This window comes from Sphaeramia orbicularis, chromosome 5, assembly GCF_902148855.1.
Source record: "Sphaeramia orbicularis chromosome 5, fSphaOr1.1, whole genome shotgun sequence".
Classification (NCBI taxonomy): Eukaryota; Metazoa; Chordata; class Actinopteri; order Kurtiformes; family Apogonidae; genus Sphaeramia; species Sphaeramia orbicularis.
This window is the reverse complement of record NC_043961.1, coordinates 9993210-10016193: the sequence shown is the minus strand read 5'-3', so window position 1 is coordinate 10016193 and position 22984 is coordinate 9993210. Positions and strand designations below refer to the sequence as shown.

The 22984-nt window shown below is 41.2% G+C and overlaps 1 protein-coding gene and 2 long non-coding RNA genes across 3 annotated transcripts; 2 read left to right on the top strand and 1 right to left on the bottom strand.

Moving 5' to 3' along the window:
- Positions 1 to 4307: 4307 nt before the first annotated feature.
- Positions 4308 to 14268, bottom strand: LOC115419204 (potassium channel subfamily K member 15-like). The gene is made up of 3 exons (XM_030133857.1): positions 13986 to 14268; positions 4696 to 5269; positions 4308 to 4557 (listed from the first exon to the last, which is right to left on the bottom strand). Exons 1-3 carry the CDS (start codon positions 14266 to 14268, stop codon positions 4308 to 4310), a joined length of 1107 nt encoding a protein of 368 aa, XP_029989717.1.
- Positions 14269 to 20908: 6640 nt separating this feature from the next.
- Positions 20909 to 22016, top strand: LOC115419212 (uncharacterized). The gene is made up of 3 exons (XR_003935415.1): positions 20909 to 21025; positions 21760 to 21823; positions 21984 to 22016. It is a non-coding gene; the product is annotated as an uncharacterized LOC115419212 (long non-coding RNA).
- A 299-nt stretch (positions 22017 to 22315) lies between these two features.
- On the top strand, positions 22316 to 22849 carry LOC115419211 (uncharacterized). The gene is made up of 3 exons (XR_003935414.1): positions 22316 to 22365; positions 22446 to 22512; positions 22766 to 22849. It is a non-coding gene; the product is annotated as an uncharacterized LOC115419211 (long non-coding RNA).
- Positions 22850 to 22984: the final 135 nt, after the last annotated feature.

Genomic DNA, 22984 nt, shown 5'->3' with positions numbered 1-22984 from the left:
CAGCTCTAGGAGACAGAGACCAGAAGACCAGGACCAGCTCTAGCAGACAGAGACCAGAAGACCAGGACCAGCTCTAGGAGACAGAGACCAGAAGACCAGGACCAGCTCTAGCAGACAGAGACCAGAAGACCAGGACCAGCTCTAGGAGACAGAGGAACAGACTGAACATTTGATTTAAACTGGTTCCATACATTAAAGTAAAGCAGACAGTGAATCAGTCCATTCAATGGGTCAGTTATACAACTGAACACACAATTCAACACAATATTAACATTTGGATTCAATAACCACTTTGGCAAAACAAACAGGATTGACAGAGTCTGCAAAACCTAAGCTCTGCCCACCAACAGTTCATTACCCACACTGCCTGGGTATTTTACAGAAGTGAATCCATGTGTCTAGAAAGTGCATCAGAGTTTGGAAACATTTGGATGTGGGTGAAGCCAAAACCAGTATGTGTGAGTCAGTGTTTTCACTGGGAAGGTTTTTGCCAAAGCATACCACCGCGGCAAAACCTTACCGCCACATCATACATTTGATACAAAAAATCATCAGTGGTGCATTAGACTGATTCTACATATGTAGAATACATAATAGTTAGACTATTTTACAAAAGAAGGTGTGTGCTCGGTGCCCCTGGACAAGTTTTACCCCCATATTTTTTTTACCCACTAAGGAGCAACCACATTCTTTAGTATGTAAACATCTGGTAGTGACACCTGTCATACTGAATTTACCGTTGTTTATTTAATATTTACTGGAATAAATGTCACTGTATGTGGATGTTCAAAACTACACAGTCAATGGGGTCAAAATAATTCATGCGTAAAACCAGTACGCTGCATCCTGGAACTAATTTACCCACATAGTGCACATGTGCGAAAACACCGGAAGTACAAAAATAACATGGGAGTAGAAATCATACACGACACCGCACATTTCTGGGGTAATCAGAAGATCCTTGTGTGAAGGATTTTTTCTACACTAAGTAGGCCTACGTATTAAATAAGGACAGAAACTGGCCGACCCATGCATTCAGTACCATGACTCAAAGCTAACAAGTATGAACATTCAGCTGTGGATAACACTTAGACGGCATATTTTTATGGAAACGGGATCAATACTATCAAAATAAGTGACTAGCCGCATCCATATAGATCAATGGGCTGCGGCTAGGCTAACGCGGCTAACCGCGTCCATGTAAACCAATTCCCTCCAGTGTTCACACTACATCTGGTTGAACCACCACTGGTGATAATAGTGATAACAGGGGAAACGCTACCTGGTGTACCGCGTCATGTGACCTCGTGATGTCAATAAATGCCAAGTACCAATTGGCCGGACCCAGGTGACCTTGCAAAATTTGGGGAGAACTGACAGGCAGACCGCATTTATCCCTGGGTGAGGGTTTCTATCCGTACCCCCAGACAACCCTTTGTAGGAATGTAGGAAAATAATGGATTTGAGCTGAAAAATGCTTCATAAATAGGGCATTATTCTATAAATGGTGAAAAGGCTAAAGGTAGAGTTATTTTCATTTAAAAGATTACCACCTAAGTAGCTGTTTCAGGGTTAAATAACATGGTTAAAATGGATGACATTAAACCACTGGAGCCTAAACCTTAGTTTATCACTGTATTGTCTTTTACAAAGAACAAAATATGTCCCATTTTCATATCACAATTTCATTCTTTATATTAGAATAGGATGAAAAAAAGTTCCCTTTGTATCAGTACTAACAGAAAAACAATGTGACTAAATCACATTTAAGAAAGAAAAGCCAACAATCAAACAGTCCGTTGGAGATATTAGTAATTCTTATTAATGGCTTTAACTGCTCAGAACTTCATCCTTCTTGACGTCCTCATTCATCACAGTGGACACGCTCTGGAAACCACAGCTTCAACAAACACCGCTCTATGCATCTGGAGTTTAACACTGCTCAAAGCTCCAGGGGATGGAACCATTACCGAGGGAATCTGGCCAAGAGGGGGGGCTCCTATGAGAGGAGTCTGATGACAGCAGAGGAGGAAGAAGGCAAGGTCACAGGTGACGGGGCTACAGAACACCTGACATGGAGAATATTCACCCAAACAGCCTTCAGTGATCTGAAGGAGCACACACACATATACACACAGACACACACAGGGCTGGCTCATACCACTATCAGGATCATTATTGCCCCGCCCCCAAAGGGAGGTTCATTTTATTTGTTCGTTTACACTTTAACAGCAAAACGACTGGTTGAATTCAGATCTAATTGGGTTTATAGATTATCAGTGAAACAGACTAGATGTGATTACATTTTGGGAAAAGTAGGTCAACGTTCAGATTTATTATGAATTTAAAAAAAAAAAAAATTTCCCCCATTTACTTATCATGGGTGAAATGAGTTTATGATGACATCAGCACATGCGTAGACATAGTTGTTGTTGTTTATTATTATTATTATTATTATTATTATTATTATTATAAATGTTCTAACCGGTTCTACCCTTTAAAACCTCAAGGGTATCTTCTGTTTTTTTTTTTTCTTTCAATTTGTTTGTAACCCCTTTCATGCATGAATTATGAAAAAAAAAGTATCTAGATTTTTTTTTTTAGATTGATTTTATTACACAAAATTAGGCAAAAGTTGACATGCATTTTGATTTTTTTCAAATATGGTTTTATTAAGAAGATATTTAACCTCCTGAGACCCAGGAATGTACAAGATTTGGCTTTTTTTAATTAAACAATTTCCTATACTGGAAACATCATGATGCAACCATTTTTTCAGATGCATTTTTTTTTACAATTTTTATGGAATGTCCTTTGCGGTGGACTTTTTTTTTTTTTTATAAAGCTGTAGAACTCTTGTCCACAAACGTGGACAGAAAACCCATAGCTGGGTCTTAGGAGGTTAACTTTATGAGATCACAGAGCAGTCCAAATTCTAAAACTAAGATGATACTTTTTTTCATTGTGTTGCTTAGAGTCTATAGAGACTGCCCCCATGTGGTTTGGACAATATTGCCTTTACAACCTTTGGAAAGTGAGCTTAAACTATGTGTCCACAAATATGGACGTCATGCATGAAAGGGTTAAACTTGAGACAAATAATCATTTGATATTTATTGTTATAATTAATATGAAGGAGGTTTGGAGTCACACCAAAGAAAAAAACATATTTTAATAATAAACTTTGATAAAGTTGAAACCATACTGGTGAAAATTTCTAATTTTGCCTCATGAAATAAAGTCCCTGCTGAACCCTGGACGTCCATCTATGAGTAACTTTATAATTTGAGCTCGATCCAGAACTGAGTCTGTGTGAAACCTTCACTGAATAATGTCAGGAAGGACTGTTCCCCTCATATTTTATATGTTTATTCCCATAAAGTTCTTACTTTTTCTAAAAAAATAAAAATGACACTGTTAATACCTGTGTTTTGGTGTGGTCCTTAATAAATGATAGAAACTGACTGATATGATAGGATTTATTTTATTGATTAATGTATTTATTTGTTCAATTACATTTTTGACCATATCGCTAAGTTTTACACAAACACAGGGACATTAATAGATAAACTTTGGTATTCAGAAATAACTTTATTCTTTACATTCACATGTACATACTTTTTAAACATAACCACTGTATAAAAATATACAAACTGTATTTGATCTGATTCTTATTATTTCAGAGTAAAGCCGATAAGAGTCTGTTCCACAAACCAGGAGGATCTGACCTGAACGAACGTCTGAGACTAATGCCGCGTTTCCACTATGTGGAATTGGCTTGACTCAGCTCGGCTCTACTCGGGTACCAGGTCCTATTCCTGTAGACCGTTTCCATCACAGGATACTACCGACTTTACAGTACCTGGACGTCATAGCGATGCGACACGTTACTTCTGTGTCGAGAGTTGCTGATAAACTCGCTCGTTGCGTGTCATCTCGTCAAGCTCACGCTGAATTTTTACGTCTGAACCTCCTTGACAAACCATGGTGTAGTTTTACTGGCTGTCATGTGGATTAACCTACCGCTATATTTACTGTAAACTTCCACATTTGTTTTTTGTAAAACGGCAGGTCACAGAGACGACTCTCTGACCAATCAGTAGTCTGCAGTGTTTACACGTCACATTTTAGTATCTGTTCCCCAGTCTTGGAACCTCGGCGGAGGTGATACCAAAAAACTAGTACCGGGTACCAGATTCCAGGTCCTTTTTCATAATGGAAACGCAAAAAGGCAGAGTCGAGTCGACACCACATAGTGGAAACGCGGCAAAAGGTTGTTTAGACATGTGAGATCAAAGGTCAGAGCATCAAAGTGACCTCCTCCTGGTGTGGGGCTGGTTCCCGTCTAAGAGTAGAGCAGCGCTGCTTGGGGAGGCCAGTGGGGACCTGGTGCCGGAGCTGCAGGAGGTCCGGTCCACCCTGTAGGAGATGGAGCTGTAAAAGACAGGGTTACAGTGCCCCCCCATCTGTGGGCTGTGAGGTGGCGTGGGGTGTTCGTAGACGTCATCGCTGCAGCACATGCAGGAACACAAGGCCCCGAACCTGCTGAGTTTAGGGGGGAGGCAGTGGGGGGTTGTCCTCAATGGGACAGGACTGCAGTCTTCAGCAGAGGACAGGAGGTTCATCTGGCTGGTGCCCGCCTCCATGGGCAGGTGCAGGTCACAACGGCTGCTGCGGAAACCTCCACCTTCATTAACATCAGCTGTTTGTGCCACAGCCTCTGACCCCTCTGACTCCCCTGACCCCTCCTGGGTTTCCTTGGGCTGTGGTCCCACCTCCTGCCTCCCATTAAGCTCCCCGGCGCTGACGGTCAAAAACCTGAGCACCACCAGATTAAGAAAAGCCCCAACGACTGTGAGTCCCACCAGGATGTACATGAAGCTGAAGACCACGTAGGTGTAGCGCTTCTGCAGAGCGTCTGTCTTCTGTAGGGCCACGAAGTCCCCGAAGCCGATGGTGGTTAAGGTGACAAAGCAGAAGTAGTAGGCGTTGAAGAAGGTCCAGTCTTCAAAGTGGGAGAACGCTGCAGCTCCAATACACAGCATACTCATGCAGGACAGTAAACCCACCACAACCATGTTCCCCATGGACACATCTGTCTTTTGTAGACCCAGGCCCTGCTTGGCTCTGCTCAGGACCAGGCGGACACAGGTGTTGATGCGTTCACCAAGACTCTGGAACATGACCAAGGTCAGAGGAATGCCCAGCACCGCGTAGAACATGCAGAAGGCCTTTCCAGCATCAGTACGAGGAGCGGCGTGACCGTAACCTACCAGAACACAAAGACAGCCTTTAACCCTTAAAGACTCAAACGTCCACCTTTAACCCTTAAAGACTCAAACGTCCACCTTTAACCCTTAAAGACTCAAACGTCCACCTTTAACCCTTAAAGACTCAAATGTCCACCTTTAACCTAAACCATCTACTGATCTAAACTGTTTAATTCCTGTTGATCCATTAATCCTATCAATCCATGTAAGTAATTGGTGTAAAATACTGTTCTTCATCTTTTCATGGTCATCAGATATGACCATATTTGAACATTCCGAGGCTCCATAATTACCGTGGAAACACCGTCATCTTCTCCAACATTGATCCCCACGTAAAACCCATGGAGTTGGATCAATGACAGTGGATGGACACACTGGGTTTATGTTCAGTTCATGACAGATTGGACTGAAAAAGACATGGTTTATTCAGTTTGATCTGTTTCTGATTTAAAAACTATCAACTTTAATCTGACTTTTTATGAACATCTACATGATCAGTGAATTAAATATAGAAAATACCTGATTTTTCTCTTAAAAATGCTAAATACAGAGAATAATATTATAGTAAATGGTGTTAAATTACTTAATAAAGGTTAAATACAGAAAAATATTTGTTTGGGAGGTGCCACAGAAGTAGCTCTGGGTCTTTATGGGTTAATCCAAGACTTTGATTTGTTCTCAAACACTTTAACTATTTCAAATAAAGCCATTAATTTTTCACACCTAAGAACGAAACACTTTTGATCACTGAACCTTAACTCTGTGTTCAGTGGAAAAAAAATTATCATGTCACAACTGCAACATTTGGAGCTCTGTAATTAATCTAATTAAGTTTCTTTATTGTCCAGAGCTGTGATGAAACCACCAGGCTTTTAGATGAAGACAGTCAAATAAAGCTGATGTCGTTAATTGCCGAACTTTCTCTTTGTGTAAAACTGACAAAGCTAAAAATAAAGTCCACGGAACATTTGAAGTTGGATTTAAGTTGGATAAGAAAACATCCAATCACATATTAGACATGAAATATTTAAACTAAGCAGAAATAATGAAGCTGATAAGTAAATTGAATAATTTTAATTTTAATTGTTTAAATTTGAATTTTATCCTGTTTGGTTATTAATTTCTATTCTCATACACGATGTTGTTTTATTTCACTCCTTCATTTTTCCATTGATTAGACAGCATCGTGTTATCCCTGCCCTCTTTACTCCGATTCACTTAATTTATTTGAAGTGTCATGTTATTGCATTTGCTGTACCTATCTCTTTTTAGGCCCGAGCTGAGTAAAGCCGGCGCAGGGCCTATTGAGTCTGCAGTGGGCGCATGGGGACGAAATCGCCAGTGACGCGGTTGCCTTTCGCCACTGTCGCCACTCTCACACATATTCACATTCACGGCACTGAGACCTTTCCGACGATGTATATGACATGTGCACACATCGCATATTTACACCTGCTCAGAATCAATGGGAGTCAATGGGACACGACCGGTTGCAGTCAGTCATGTGGGTGTAAGTGCACGACACGTGACATCTGACCCCACAGACATGTGGGGGACCTCAACAGCTTTCAAATAAGGCCAAATATGTGGTTGCCATAGAAACGGCTATATTGTTCTTGGTCAGATTATTATTATTTTTATTTTTATTTATTAGGCCCGAGCCGATTAAAGCCGGCGCAGGGCCTATTGAGTCTGCAGTGGGCGCATGGGGACGAAATCGCCAGTGACGCGGTCGCCTTTCGCCACTGTCGCCACTCTCACACATATTCACATTCACGGCACTGAGACCTTTCCGACGATGTACATGACATGTGCACCAATCGCATATTTACACCTGCTCAGAATGAATGGGAGTCAATGGGACACGCCCAGTCGCGGTCAGTCACATGTGTGTAAGTGCACGACAGGTGACATCTGACCCCACACACATGTGGGGGACCTCGAGAACTTTCAAATACAGTCAAATACGTGGTTGCCACGGTAACGCCTATATTGTTCTTGCTCAGATTATTATTTTTTTTATTTTTATTTATTTTTTGTCTTATTTTTCTTTCTCCTGCGCTTTGAGCTCAATTTTGACCCCCTGAACATTTACGAAAACTCACCAAATTTTGCACAAAATTCAGAAATGCGAGAAATTGAATTTACATATAGGTTTCGAAGATGTCAGTAAAGAAATGTTGCCGCAGCGCCCCCTTGAAAAGTGGAAATGCATTACGCCAATGGGAGCACGTCCAACGTAAAGTTTGTTGTAGAGCCACGAAAATCGGTACACAGATTCATCATGAGGAGACAAACAAAAAATATTATTATGGCCACGCCCCAAAACCAACCCTTTGTCAGCCATATTGGATTGAAATTTCCAAAATGCTGAGTCAGCGTTTTCGCTGACGTTGTATTTTAACTATCTCCTCCTTGGCCGTTTGGCCGAATGAGCTCTAAAATCGGTGTACAGTATCTAGAGAAGTAGGGCATCAAAAGTTAGCCAAATTTTTTGGATAGGTTGTCACTGTTTTTGTGTGACGACGTCGCAAACTTTGCAAAGTTTCTTCGTGAATTTACCATTACAAAATTGCTTAAGCTCAGACATACGAACACCGATTTGGCTGAAATTTCACTCAGATGTCTCTCTCGAGGCCTACACCCATTTATTAAAAGAATTGAAATTTTGCACTATAGCGCCCCCTTACAAATGTACATTTACAAAAATGAAATCAGTTCAAACATACGAGCACCAATTTGGCTCAAATTTAACTCGACATCTGTCTCCCAGGCCTACACCTATTTGTCAAAAGAAACTGAAATTTTGCACTACAGCGCCCCCTACAAAAATTTTTAATATTTTTTTATTAAAATTTCTTCAGTTCGGACATACGAACACCGATTTGGCTCAAATTTGACTCAGACGTCTATCTCCCAGGCCTACACCCATTTATCAGAAATATTTGAAATTCGGTGCCATAGCGCCCCCTACAATTTTACCTTTACGAAAATTACTTCACGTTAGACATACGAATACCAATTTGGCTCAAATTTGAATCAGTGTTCAGTCTCCCAGGCCTACACCCATTTATCAAAAGAAATTGCCACTTCGCTCATTAGCGCCCCCTAATAATTTACCTTCACGAAAATTGCATTAATTCGGACATACGAACACTGATTTAGCTCAAATTTGACTCAGTGGTACATCTCGCAAACCTACACCCATTCAATGGTAGAAATTTATTTTTAGCTGCATAGCGCCCCCTACAGATTTACTTATACAAAACTTTCTTTAGTTTGGACATACAAACAAAGATTTGCCTCAAATTTGAATCAGTTGTCGATCTCCCAGGCCTACACCCATTCATCAGAAGACATTGAAATTTGGTGCTAGAGTGCCACCTGCTGAACGATGGACATACTTCTACTGGACGTGCCCGTGGCGAGGGCCTTTAGATGCCGCTTGCGGCTTTAATTTTTTTTTTTTTGTCTTATTTTTCTTTCTCCTGCGCTTTGAGCTCAATTTTGACCCCCTTAACATTTACGAAAACTCACCAAAACTTGCACAAAATTCAGAAATGTGAGAAATTGCATTTACATATAGGTTTCGTAGATGTCGGTAAAGAAATGTTGCTGCAGCGCCCCCTTGAAAAGTGGAAATCATTGCGCCAATGGGAGCATGTCCAGCATAAAGTTTGTCATAGAGCCACGAAAATCGGTACACAGATTCATCATGAGGAGACAAACAAAAAATGTTATTATGGCCACGCCCCTAAACCAACCCTTTGTCGGCCATATTGGATTGAAATTTCCAAAATGCTGAGTCAGCGTTTTCGCTGACGTTGTATTTTAACTATCTCCTACTAAGCCGTTTGGCCAAATGAGCTCAAAATCGGTGTACAGTATCTAGACAAGTGGGGCATCAAAATTTAGCCAAATTTTTTGAATCGGTGTCACCGTTTTTGTGCGACGAGGTTGCAAACTTTGCGAAGTTTTTTCGAAAATTTACCATCACAAAAATTGCTTCAGCTCAGACATACAAACACCGATTTGGCTGAAATTTGACTCAGACGTCCATCTCCCAGGCCTACACCCATTTACTAAAAGAAATTGGAATTTCGCACCATAGCGCCCCCTACAAATGTACATTTACAAAAATGACATCAGTTCGGACATACAGACACCGATTTGGCTCAAATTTCACTCAGACATCTGTCTCCCAGGCCTACACCTATTTATCAAAAGAAACTGAAATTTTGCACTACAGCGCCCCCTACAAAAATTTTTAATATTTTTTTATTAAAATTGCTTCAGTTCGGACATACGAACACCGATTTGGCTCAAATTTGACTCAGACGTCTATCTCCCAGGCCTACACCCATTTATCAGAAAAATTTGAAATTTGGTGCCATAGCGCCCCCTACAAATTTACCTTTACGAAAATAACTTCACTTCAGATATACGAACACCAATTTGGCTCAAATTTGAATCAGTTGTCAATCTCCCAGGCCTACACCCATTTATCAGAAGAAATTGCCATTTCGCTCAATAGCGCCCCCTACAAATTTACCTTCACGAAAATTGCATCAATTCGGACATAAGAACACCGATTTGGCTCAAATTTGAATCAGTGGTACATCTCCCAGGCCTACACCCAATCAATTGAAGAAATTTAATTTTAGCTGCATAGCGCCCCCTACAGATTTACTTATACAAAAATTTCCTTACTTCGGACATACGAGCAACGATTTCCCTCAAATTTCAATCAGTTGTCAATCTCCCAGGCCTACACCCATTCATCAGAAGAAACTGAAATTTGGTGCTAGAGCGCCACCTGCTGAACGATGGGCATACTTTCACTGGACGTGCCCTTGGCGAGGGCCTTTAGATGCCGCTTGCGGCTTTAATATTGTGTTGCTTCTGTTTTACTGTCTTTACTTGGATCGTGTATCCTGCTGTTGTGCCCTCTGCTTTGTCTGTCGAAGCACTTTGTAAACTTTGTTTTTAAAGGTGCTATATACAAAAAAAAAAAAAAAAGGAAAACCGAAATGTTCCCTTTGAATCTTCAACCACTTGTTTGTTTTCAGCATCTGGTCAGTCGTCTGATTGGTCATCTGGTTGGTCATCTGGTCAGCTGTCCGGTCAGTTGTCCGGTCATTCGCTGGTCGGTTGTCTGGTCGGTCATCTGATTGGTCGTCTGGTTGGTCGCATGGCTGGTCGTCCGGTTGGTCGTCTGATTGGTCATCTGATGGGTCGTCTGGTTGGTTGTCTGGTTGGTCATCTGGTCGGTCATCTGATGGGTCGTCTGGTTGGTCATCCAGTTGGTCGTCTGATTGGTCACCTGGTTGGTCATCTAGGCGGTTGTCTGATTGGTTGTCTGGTTGGTCATGTGATTGGTCCTCTGGTCGGTTGTCTGATGGGTCGTCTGGTTGGTCGTCTGGTTGGTTGTCTGATGGGTTGTCTGGTTGGTGGTCCGGTTGGTTGTCTGGTTGGTCATCCGGTTGGTCGTCCAGTTGGTCATCTGGTTGGTCGTCTGATTGGTCATCTAGGCGGTTGTCTGGTTGGTCGTCCGGTGAGTCATCTGGCTGGTCATCCGGTTGGTCATCTGATTGGTCATCTGGTTGGTCATCTGATTGGTCATCTACGCGGTTTTCTGGTTGGTCATCTGGTTGGTCATGTGATTGGTCATCTGGTCGGTTGTCTGATTGGTCATCTGATGGGTTGTCTGATTGGTCGTCTGGTTGTGAATTATTCATCTTCCTGTTTGTGACTTTCCTCATGATCGTCCCAGACAAACTCTGACCAGTAACAGCTGAGTCTGTTTATAACAACAGGATGGAAAACACACCCATAAATCTGCCAAAAGGACATGTGTCTGCTGTGGACAGAAAACCAGAGTGGAGCTGAGTGGGTTTGATCATGTACTGAGCTGTGGTCGGACTCTGTTTACGTCAGTCCAGCTGGATCTGATGGTTTTAAACAGACAGAATAAACGGTCCTTCTAAGCCTCTGTCACTTCTGTCCTCTTCATTTCCAGCAGACTCTGGATCCAAACAGTCTCCACTGGTTCCATCTCATTCTAAATCCAAAGGTGGCTGAAACGTGCGATACAATGAGCTCAGCGCCATCACTTTGACACTTTCTGCAGGATACGTGGATTTATTCACACTTTGACAAATAATCTGTAACTGAAGTTTGAAGATGTTCTGTCCGCTGTGACCTAGAACACTAACAGAAAACTTATGGAACACTAATAGAACACTGGCAGAACACTAACACCAGAACTAACACAGCTGATCACATCTGAACCAACTCCACCAATTCCACTGGTGTACAAATTGTTTATTTATTGAATAAATGATCTGCTCATGGACTAAATCTGACTAACTTTGATAACATGAACTATAACATAAATGACCAAAGTGCTGCTTATGCTGATGATTTCAATATATTATTACACATATGGACTAGATTTAGGCTAAAATTTACTTAGGGGGTCAATTGAGTGGCCATTTTTGTCAAAAAAAACAAAAAAAACAAAACAGTTGTAAGAAATGTATAGAACTGTGATGAAATAATGCTAATACATTTGTGCACAGACTACTGATATTATTTGGTAGCGGAAGCTATAATTTCAGAAATATTGGATTTTGAATAGCACATGTATGTCAGTCCCTCATGAATTTTGCGGGATTTTTTTTTTATTATTGTGGCCTAAAATGCCTGATTTTGCAGCAACTTTTCCAAAAAATTGCAGTGAAAGTCGCGATCATTTCAGGCTTCTTTTATTAAAGTCACAGGAACATGGGCATTTGCAAATTACCTAGAACAGTCTTTTTGAGTTTTTGGCCATAAAAAGCACCAGAAAGCCATGATTTTAAACAAAACAGGCTTTTTTTCATTCATTCATTGATTTGTGTTGAGCTGCCAATGAGAGCGGAGCGTCACAGAACACTAGCCAATAAGAGCGGAGTGTCACAGAACACCAGCCAATCAGAGCGAGCATCACAGAACGCCAGCCAATGAGAGCGGAGCATCAAAGAATGCAAGCCAATGAGAGTGGAGCATCACAGAATGTCAGCCAATGAGAACGCAGTGTCACAGAACACCAGCCAATAAGAGGGCAGCATCACAGAACGCCAGCCAATGAGAGCGCAGCATCACAGAATGTCAGCGGAGCATCACAGAATGTCAGCCAATGAGAACGCAGCGTCACAGAACACCAGCCAATAAGAGGGCAGCATCACAGAACGCCAGCCAATGAGAGTGCAGCGTCACAGAACGCCAACCAATGAGAGTGTAGCGTCACAGAACACCAACCAATCAGAGCGCAGCGTCACAGAACGCCAGCCAATGAGAGCGGAGCGTCACGGAACGCCAGCCAATGAGAGCGCAGTGTCACAGAATGCCAGCCAATGAGAGCGCAGCATCAAAGAACGCCAACCAATGAGAACGCAGTGTCACTGAAAATCAGGCAATGAGAGCGTAGTGTCACAGAACGTCAGCCAATCAGAGCGCAGCGTCACAGAACGTCAGCCAATCAGAGCGCAGCGTCTCAGAACGTCAGCCAATCACAGCGGAGCGTCACAGAACGCCAGCCAATCAGAGCAGAGCGTCACAGAACGCCAGCAAATCGGAGCGCAGCGTCACAGAACATCAGCCAATGAGAGCACAGCGTCACAAAACGCCAGCCAATGAGAGCACAGCATCACAGAATGCCAAGCCAATGAGAGCATAGCGTCACAGAACGTCAGCCAATGAGAGCGCAGCGTCACAAAACGCCAACCAATGAGAACACAGCGTCACAGAACGTCAACCAATCAGAGCACAGCGTCACTGAACGTCAGCCAATGAGACTGTAGCGTCACAGAACATCAACCAATCAGAGCGCAGCGTCACAGAACATCAGCCAATGAGAGCGCAGCATCACAGAACGTCAGTCAATCAGAGCACAGTGTCACGGAACGTCAGCCAATCAGAGAGCAGCATCACGGAACATCAGCCAATGAGAGCGCAGCGTCACAAAACGCCAACCAATGAGAACGCAGCGTCACTGAACATCAGGCAATGAGAGCGTAGTGTCACAGAATGTCAGCCAATCAGAGCGCAGCATCACTGAATGTCAGCCAATCACAGCGGAGCGTCACGGAACGCCAGCCAATGAGAGCGCAGCATCACAGAACGTTAGCCAATGAGAGCGCAGCGTCACGGAATGCCAGCCAATGAGAGCGCAGCGTCATGGAACGCCAGCCAATGAGAACGCAGCGTCACGGAACGCCAGCCAATGAGAGTGGAGCGTCACAGAACGTCAACCAATCAGAGCACAGCGTCACAGAACGTCAGCCAATGAGAGCGTAGCGTCACAGAACGTCAGCCAAAGACATAAATAAGACCTCTAAGCAAATTTTAGTCGATTTATAGATTTTCTACCATAAAGAATAAAGTATGAAGTATTGAATATCATGTGCAGACAGGGTTCTGAAGTCAAACATTCATTTTTCTGTCATAAATTCAGATAATTTCACATTTTGAACCAGTATGTTTGATATTATTTTATTTTTTATTAGTTTCACTGCTTTAATTCTGTTCTGGGTTTTTTTTTTTTTTTTCGTTTTTCCGTGTAGTGTGTTTTCCATACCTGTCTTTCCTCCAGTTTCACCTCTGCCTGTTTCAGTCTTTTAATCATAAATATAATAATAAATAATAGTAAAACAGATTGAATTCAATATTTACCGATTGTGGTGATGACAGTGATGGCGAAATAGAAGGATCCGGTGAACTTCCACTGCGTACCGGCTCGGTGCGGCTCCGCCTGCAGGACCACTGTCTCCATGTCCTTCAGGTCCTGGTCCCTGAAGCCGTACTTCCTCTTCAGCTCGTTCAGCTTCTGCTCCAGATCCTGTTTCCTCAGACCTTCACTCTCAGACTCCAGTGCATCAAACACAGCGGCTCCTATGAGCAGGTACAGGACCATGGCCAGGATCAGGACCAGGGTCCGGACACTTTGCGTCTGCATCCTGGGCTCCGGGGCGCGCGGAGCGGGACTGGTCCTCATACAGGAATAGGAGGGTCAGGGGTAGGGTTAGGGTTAGACCTGGTTCGGGTTAGACCGGGTTAGTCCGGTTGGTGTGCTGCCCTCCTAGGGTTACAACAGAACCCTCCACAGTTTGCGTGTTGAAACTGAAGCCTGTTCAATTAGCGCCTTATTGATGGAACGGCACGGATGCGCGCGTGTCTGGACCAGTCACCTGAGCTCCTGTCAACACCTGGAGTCTGAGGAGGGGGCGTGTCTGACCTCATTAAAGGGGCTCACGTCCTGTCCCACATGACAAGTGTCCTCCACATGTTTAAAGGTGGACATAACCCAGTGATTCTCCAACTTTTTACAGCGGAGTACCCCCTAAAATAGACTTTTTACAGTGGACTACCCCCTGAAATTGACTTTTTACAGCGGAGTACCCCCTTAAATAGACTTTTTACAGTGGACTACCCCCTGAAATAGAGCTTTAAACAGTGGACTACCCCTGAAATAGACTTTTCACAGTGGAGTACCCCTAAAATAGACTTTTTACTGCAGACTACCCCCTGAAATAGACTTTTTGCAGTGGAGTACTCCCTGAAATAGACCTTTAAACAGTGGACTACCCCTGAAATAGACTTTTTACAGTGGAGTACCCCCTAAAATAGACTTTTTTTTACAGCGGACTATCCCTGAAATAGACTTTTTACAGTGGAGTACCCCCTGAAATAGACTTTTTACAGTGGACTACCCCTGAAATAGACCTTTTACAGTGGAGTACCCCCTGAAATAGACCTTTCACAGTGGAGTACCCCCTGAAATAGACTTTTTACAGCGGACTATCCCCTTAAATACAGTTTTTACAGTGGAGTACCCCCTGAAATAGACTTTATACTTTATACAGCAGACTACCCCCTGAAGTAGACTTTTTACAGTGGAGTACCCCCTGAAATAGACTTTTTACAGTGGACTACCCCCCTGAAATAGACTTTTTATCCAAGTACCCCCAACTCTCACTCTCACTATAGTGATTTACCAATTAATTTCTGTATCAGTACTTATAAAATATAGACTCACATCTTTTCCCATAAGTCAGCTTTCCCCAGCATCAAAACCACCACATCTAGAACCTGGGGTTCCTCACAGGTCAATGCACTAGTCTACTGCATAACTAGCATAATGATTATTTCAGTAATAAAGGATCATACATATACTTCTACTCTTATCTAATTATGTGTGTAAGTGCACTCTGAAGTATATCATGCTGCATCCAGAGGACAAAAGGTTAAGTGAGATGAGCCGTGGGAAAACTACTCATTACTCTGCATGGAATACAGTTCAACAAGAGGTAATTGTGCATAATAAATAAACGTACATGTCAGGTTAATCATTATGTCTATAAATCACCAGCCATACAATATGTAGAGCACATACACAGCGTATTATCACCCACTGGTTTGGAAACTACAGGCCTGGATCCTCAAGGTGGATGTTATGATAGTTTAATGGAAACACAGGGTGGAGTTAGAGAAGAGAGAAGGATGAACCCAGAACCTACTGGAAACACTGACCACATCGGCTAAAACTAAGAATAAATTACATCAAATTACTCCAGTTACTTATTAAATATCAACACATACAGTTGTGCTTAATAGTAGTGATGTCAAAGTTGTGAAATAATGGAGCTAATTAGCATCATAACAGACAGATCGTATAATTAATGCTAACATTAGCTTCTGCAGCCAAGTCACATCAGTTAATTAAGGACCACAAACATCAGGACAGAATGTGTCAGTCACTGAACTCAACTATGGCAGAGCTGCCTGTTATGGAGGGCTGGGCATATCGATTGAAAACTCGATAGCATCGATACCAGGGTGAGTGTCAGTATCGGCAATACTAGCCCTGTATTTACTTGGTATCAGATTGGATTACTCCTACCTCATCATGGCTGACACACAAGGTTCTGCCCTGTCCATCACCGTAGCTACGCCCTTTATGAAACAGAATGTTGCAGTTTTACATCACAAAAAAGCTGAGTTATATAAGGGTTTAGTTTGTGTACATGAAGACGTTACAAACAGACCAAAGTGTCCTTTTATGCCCACATGTTCACTTCAACTGTAAAGGTGTCCACTTTAGCCTCTGAAGCCCAGATGCCCTCAGTACCTGAGGGCGTGTTGCCATCGTAATGCTACACAACACTTGTAGCGATGTACATGATGTATACATCCACAAAACCAAAACATCAGCTACAGACTCAACCAAACCAACTGTCAGAAACAGAACACACTCGAAAGAAGAGTTTAAAGGGTTAGTAATGAGTTCATAAAATGAAAAACCAATGTGACAAACAAGCGCTAAACTAACATTAAACAGATCCAACAGTACAAGTTTTATTTCTGTACCATTTAAACTCACTGAACGACACAAAGTAGAGCACAAATAAAGTTTCCATTCGGAGGCAGTGACTGTGTATATTATATGTATGTTATATATTGTATGTTTTATGTATGTTGTATGTTATACAGTGGCTGTTTTCTGCTCAGAACTGGGTTTTATATGAATGAAGCTTCTGTTACCGACAAACCCATTGTTTTGTGTCACATTCAAATGACTCCTACTGGAAACAAACAGCCCAGGGTTCAACAGGATGAACACAGGGTTCTATGTTCACGGAGTCCCTTTTGAAGCCGACACCCCCAGTGGACACTCATATTATCACAGGTTTCAACACTTAGCCTTAGTTTGACAGAAACAGACAAATAGAAAAGTACAAACACAGTCAAAGCAGGAAACATTTTCCCAGGTTGGATAGAGTTTATTTATTCTGACCGAAGAAGAGCTGGAGTGGCCAACCATCAGAGGTGAACATCCTGAACGCAACGTTTGTCCTGTCACTTCACAGTTTTCTTCAAATCACACTAAAAACCTACATACATTCACTGTTCCACAGATGTGACTGACAGGTGGAAGAAAATGAGCTTTGATCGATGTTGTTCATGTATAATGTGTTCACTGAAATAATGGTATTTACAGCTGTAAAAGTATTCAAACTTTGTTTTTAGTCTGGACACAGTGTTCTAGATGAACAAGGCTCATGCACTAACACTTCATCCATAGATACGTAGTAAATAATACAACTGTTCTTATTTCTAGATGAGTTCAAACTAATGATAAAGATCATGTCTATAATTAGACTGATCAGTCTTTTACTCTGGAACATTTTCCATCTACACTGGACCTTCTGTTGACATTCACTTGGGGAAATCCAATATTTATTCTCTGACAAAAATAAATTAGGCAAAAAAATAATAGGATGATTGGTCCTCTGTCTGCCAAACCAAAGACAGAATTTATACAGAACTAAGAACTAAAGCCCCTAGAACAGGAACACTGGGGTGAACATTTGTGATATTTAAAATAAATAAATAAATAAATAAAAATCCCACCTCTTCAAAACATCATTTGAAAACTGACTGCCTGCTCAACCTCCTCCACTCTCACCTACCTTCTTTTGTGTGTTTTTTTCTTTTGTCAGTATTTGTCTCTGTATTTGTTCTTCGATTACCATTTAGCATTAACTTTGTATCTGCTTACCCGTTGGATGTATGTTTGTCCCTTGGTTGTTTATTGTAATGCGTCTTTGAGTACTTAGAAAAGCGCTATATAAAACTGATGTATTATTATTATTATTATTATTATTATTATTATTATTGTTGTTGTTGTTGTTATTAATTAAATAGAAAGCATCAATACAAAAGGGTTTAAAAGGAAAAAAAGGGGGTGAAATGGACATCAGACATGGTCTTAGACAAACGATGGACAAACTGGTGGGACAGATCTGGTCCATCTGTCCCATCTGTTCATAAACAGACCTTGTTGTCATCTTATTGTAAAAGTAATTGTTTCCATCTTAAAAATGCCATAAATGGTGTAAATCCACTGGAGGTGTTTCTAGTTTTACCCACTTCCTTCTTATGACTTTTCCTACAGGCAGTTTTTAAAATCTGAAAAAAATATTAGTCATTAGAGATATTTTCTGTTAGAACTCCTAAATATAACGATACAAACTCAAAAGGAATGTTTGTCTGGAAGAGTTTGTGCAAAATTATATAGACCTGCTGCCCATTGTCCCCTTTTCAAAGGAGTCCCCCCAGAGACAATAGTGTCCCCCCACAGACAACAGTGTCCCCCCAGAGACAATAGTGTCCCCACTCAGAGTCCGCTCAGTGCCTGCACAGGGACGTGCATCAGTATTATTGTCCATCCGTTTGTGTCCATTTCATATTGTATGTTTGGAATAAACGTCCACAGTAACTTTATAAAGTCCCAAACAGACACATGAGTTCAACGGTTTATTTTCCAATCTGAGCAAAGGACAAGAGACATTTTAATGAGGATGCAGTAGTTGAACGACTCCATCCATGAAGTACTGATGGCGTCTTATCTGCTGTGTCCATCTGGTATCTACAGGACGACTGGTACGTCCCACTATCTGACACCGGAAGACATTAAGAGCAGGATGTCCCCTCACAGACACACTTATCTGTCCAAGTGTCATCAAACTGAGAACATACATTGTAAACATGATTTTATCTGTACAGCGACAATGAGGTGATGGCAGTGGAGATAAAGACTGTCATTACAGTGGTCACATGGAGACACAATGGACCTTCAAATAAAACACAAACACTACAACTGTAAAAAAAAAAAAAAAAAAAGAAAACAAAAAACACCTTTAGCAGAAAATACATGAGTTACATCAGTTTGTTCATAAATGGATGAGTGGTGTCTGTGTCACAGAGGCAGGCTTGAACTTCACAGCTGAAGGAGTAGAACCTGTGAGATCCTGTGATTCAATTAGATTAATTATTTTATGAACCTCTCATTAATCAGAGGCCTGTACCAGTCAGTCTGTATATAAATGTCATGTCTGTATTACAGTATTGGGGGGGGGGCTGTTTGTCAACTTTGACCAAATGGAATAACTGTGGACATACTGAAGGTCTTGTGTTCTCTGTCTGTTTATGAAACTCAGAAGACAATAATTAAAGGCCTGAACATATGGATGTACTGTCTGTCCATTCATGGATCTGTTCCAGTCCATTCAGTTCATCAGTATTACTTTTGAAAGAACTGAATTAATGATCAAGATGATAGAAGATCAGATGGTGGACATTCACATCTGTTATTTCCACTCAGTGATCTCATCTGAAAAAAGCATTTCAGTCTGATTCCACCTGAACTGACAACTGTTCAACTGTTCAACTTCAACTGTTCTAGTCTGCACAAAAGGCAAAGGCTGGACAAGTACACATATAAACAGAATAGAATAGAATAGAATAGAATAGAATAGAATAGAATAGAATAGAATAGAATAGAATAGAATAGTCAGTGTTGTGTCAGTTCAGTTCATTCTGATTCACCTTCATAATTCAACATCTTTAATTCAAACTAGTTCATGTTCAGTTCATTGAACATATTTTACAGATAAACAGTCTTTCAGTGTTTCTATTTCTAAATAAACCCTGTTTAACTGATGTGGTACTGAACCATTAAGACCCCCCTCATTACGTATGTGGGGGGGGCGGGGGGGTGTCTAGCTGCTGTGGTACTGGACCCCCCCTTCATTCACTGTGGTTCTCATCAAGGTTCTAATAGTTTTGGATTTTTCATTCTAGTTAATTTTATTTAGTTTTTACTTTTTTTTCTCAAATCCAGTTAGTTTTAATTCGTTTTTAGAGCAGGTTTGCTAGTTTTATCAGTTTTCATTTTTCTTCTAAGTGCTTAGTTTTAGTTTAGTTTTAATTTTTTTTTCATAACTTTTCTCTTCCCTCGCCCGTCGTATTCAAATAAATCCCAGACAGGACTCTGCTGTTTTCTCCCAACTTTAGTCTCCATGTTTCCAGGTAGAGTGTGGGCCCAGAAGACGACTGGAAACCTCAAGTGACGGACCATGAAGTTCTGCATGGTGCTGCTAGCTAAATAAACCGATTTCGAATCAGTCCGTCATTGACAAAGACGAAAACTAGGGAATTTTTTTCGATAATTTTTATATATTTTAGTTTAGTTTATAAGCAGACAATACAGTTTCAGTTAGTTATCTTTTTTGCTTTTAATTATAGTTTTTATTTATTTCAGTTAACGAAAATGTTTTTACAGTTCTAGTTTTCGTCATTTCGTTTCGTTAACGATAATCTTGGTTCTCATACTTAGTTTCACTTCAGTTTCACTTCTGTGACAGGAGGAGTTTTCAGCCTAAATGAAAGTGAAACAGACTCAGACCCAGTCAGTCTGGTCTGTCAGGACTTTACAGACCGGCACAGTCCGGGATGGGTCGGTTCTTCAGCTGGGTCTATTCTGGGTGGGTTCGGCTCCGACAGGGGATCCCATGGCGGTTCTTGATCCGGATGGTTTTGGCCGGACTGGCTTTATTTACAGTCCGGTACAAACTGAGACAGAAGGGAGGAAGAGATGAAGAAAAGAACTGAGGAGGAGGAAGAGGGGCCAGGGGGGCTCCAGGAGGAACGGGTGGGTAAGAGAGCCGAGGGGTCCGAGGAGGAGGAGGGTCCAGGACGGCATGGGGGGGCCCGGGAGGACCAGATAGGTAAGAGGCCACGGCGTCCGAGGAGGAGGAAGAGTACAAGTGGAGCCCACAGATGAATATACGTGTGAGTATGACTCCACCTGGGACCACGAAGACCAGCAGAACCCACCGGACAGGACCAGCCCCAGGTCAAGGTCCAGATCTGTGAGTCGGGGGCGGGGGGTAGTACTAGTACTAGTACTAGTACTAATACTAATACTACTATTAGTACTAATACTAGAACTAATATTAGCATTAGTACTAGTATTAATACTAGTCCTAATACTATGACCATCTACAGATGTAAACTGTTAAATACCATGTGACCCACTCTTCCTACTAATACATTCAGATGTTTCTCAGTTTCCACTGAGCTACAGCCTTTTAGAAATCATCTGCCTCAGATTAATGTTCTTAAATGTGCTAAATCTTATATACTTTAATCAGAGGAATTGGAAATAACTGACCAAAGTGCTGTTTAGTTGATTATTAATGTATATGGTAATTCCACATGTATAGGTTGGTTGAAGTGTATTTATCCAGTAAATTTATAAACGTTCCCAGATAGAACCTGATTAAACCCATGTAGTCATACACCTTTGGTTTTGTAGTCCAGTTAATCATAGGTTTGGGTGAAAAAGTCAATTTTGCTTCTTCTTTCTTCATTGTGATGTAATAAGCTTTGAATTTATCTGAGCTTTAATGAACATCTACAGTTGGTAAATTATATGTAGGAAAATACCTGATTTTCACAAAAAAATGCAAATATACCGAATAGTGTCATAATAGTTGATGATAAATAACTTTAGTATTTAGTTATAGAGAAATGTTTGTTTAAATATCACCACAAATAATCCATTCTTTCCATATAAAATGATCTGTCTTCTTTCTATTACTAGTACAAGTTTAGGAGATTTGAAGATGCTGCAAGAGACATGCAGAACTACAGGCATGACTACCACAGTAAGTCAAACACACACACGCATATATATATAATATATATATATATATATATATCTATATATTATATATATATATATACACACACACACACAACATACACACATATATATATCTGTAATAGAAGGAGGCGTAAGACTCTGTTTATTTTTCTCGGTTCCAGTTCAAACCGCGGCGTTGGGGAAGTGAAGCACCTTGTAAGTCTAATATTACTGAATAAATTTGTAACACAGTTAACTGTCTGTGGCTGACGTGGATTAAAGTTGATTCAGTTCATGTGAACTCTTGAACAGAACGGGTAAACCCAACCTGGACTTCTACCTTGGACGGAGCCCGTCTTTACTGATGGGTAGGACGTTCACTGTAGTTAACAACAGGAATCTGGTTCTGTAGTGGGAACCACAGCGATACATAATCATAAACCGACTTCTAGATTCACATTAATGAGTTTCTGGTTCATTAGGTGTTTACATTGATGAACTTCCACAATGAATGTGGTACAGAGAATACGAGGCACTGGAATATGTGCACACCTATATTCAGTGGTAAGAGTCTGAAGAATCACAAATATGATAGAATAGGTTTCAGATGTGATACTTGATTTGCTTTCTCTTGGTTTGTTCAGGTTGTTTCCTTTACAAGAGCCAGGAGTGAACCAACAGGCCAGTGTCCTGACCAAGGCAGAGATCCAGGTTCACTTCTACAACTATTATTTAACTATTATAATCCTTTTAATCTAATAAAAATGCTGTTGAATTCCTGTAATTTCCTTCAATGATCTATTAATATATGAATATATGTAGGTTTCTAAAATTTTTTATGGTCTTCATGTTGTATTCCTATCTTTCCGGTTTCCTCTAAATTTCCCCACTGACATAAATAAAATCTTATCTTACTCTGATAAAACGTTCCATATCCTGACAGATTTTTTTCCTTTTGTTTTAGGAATTTTGTCAAAACACGACTGCAAAAGAAAACCTGTTGAAGTCGTACAAGCTCATGTTGGACTTTTATGGCATCGAGTTGTGTGACGAGGGAAACAGGAGAAGTCCGGAGATCTTCCAACGGAGAGACCGATTCGAACACCTCAACAAGTACGCACCCCTTCAACTAAAACATTAACAGGAAATCTGTTTACGTCCGCACCAATAGTCCATCAGTTCT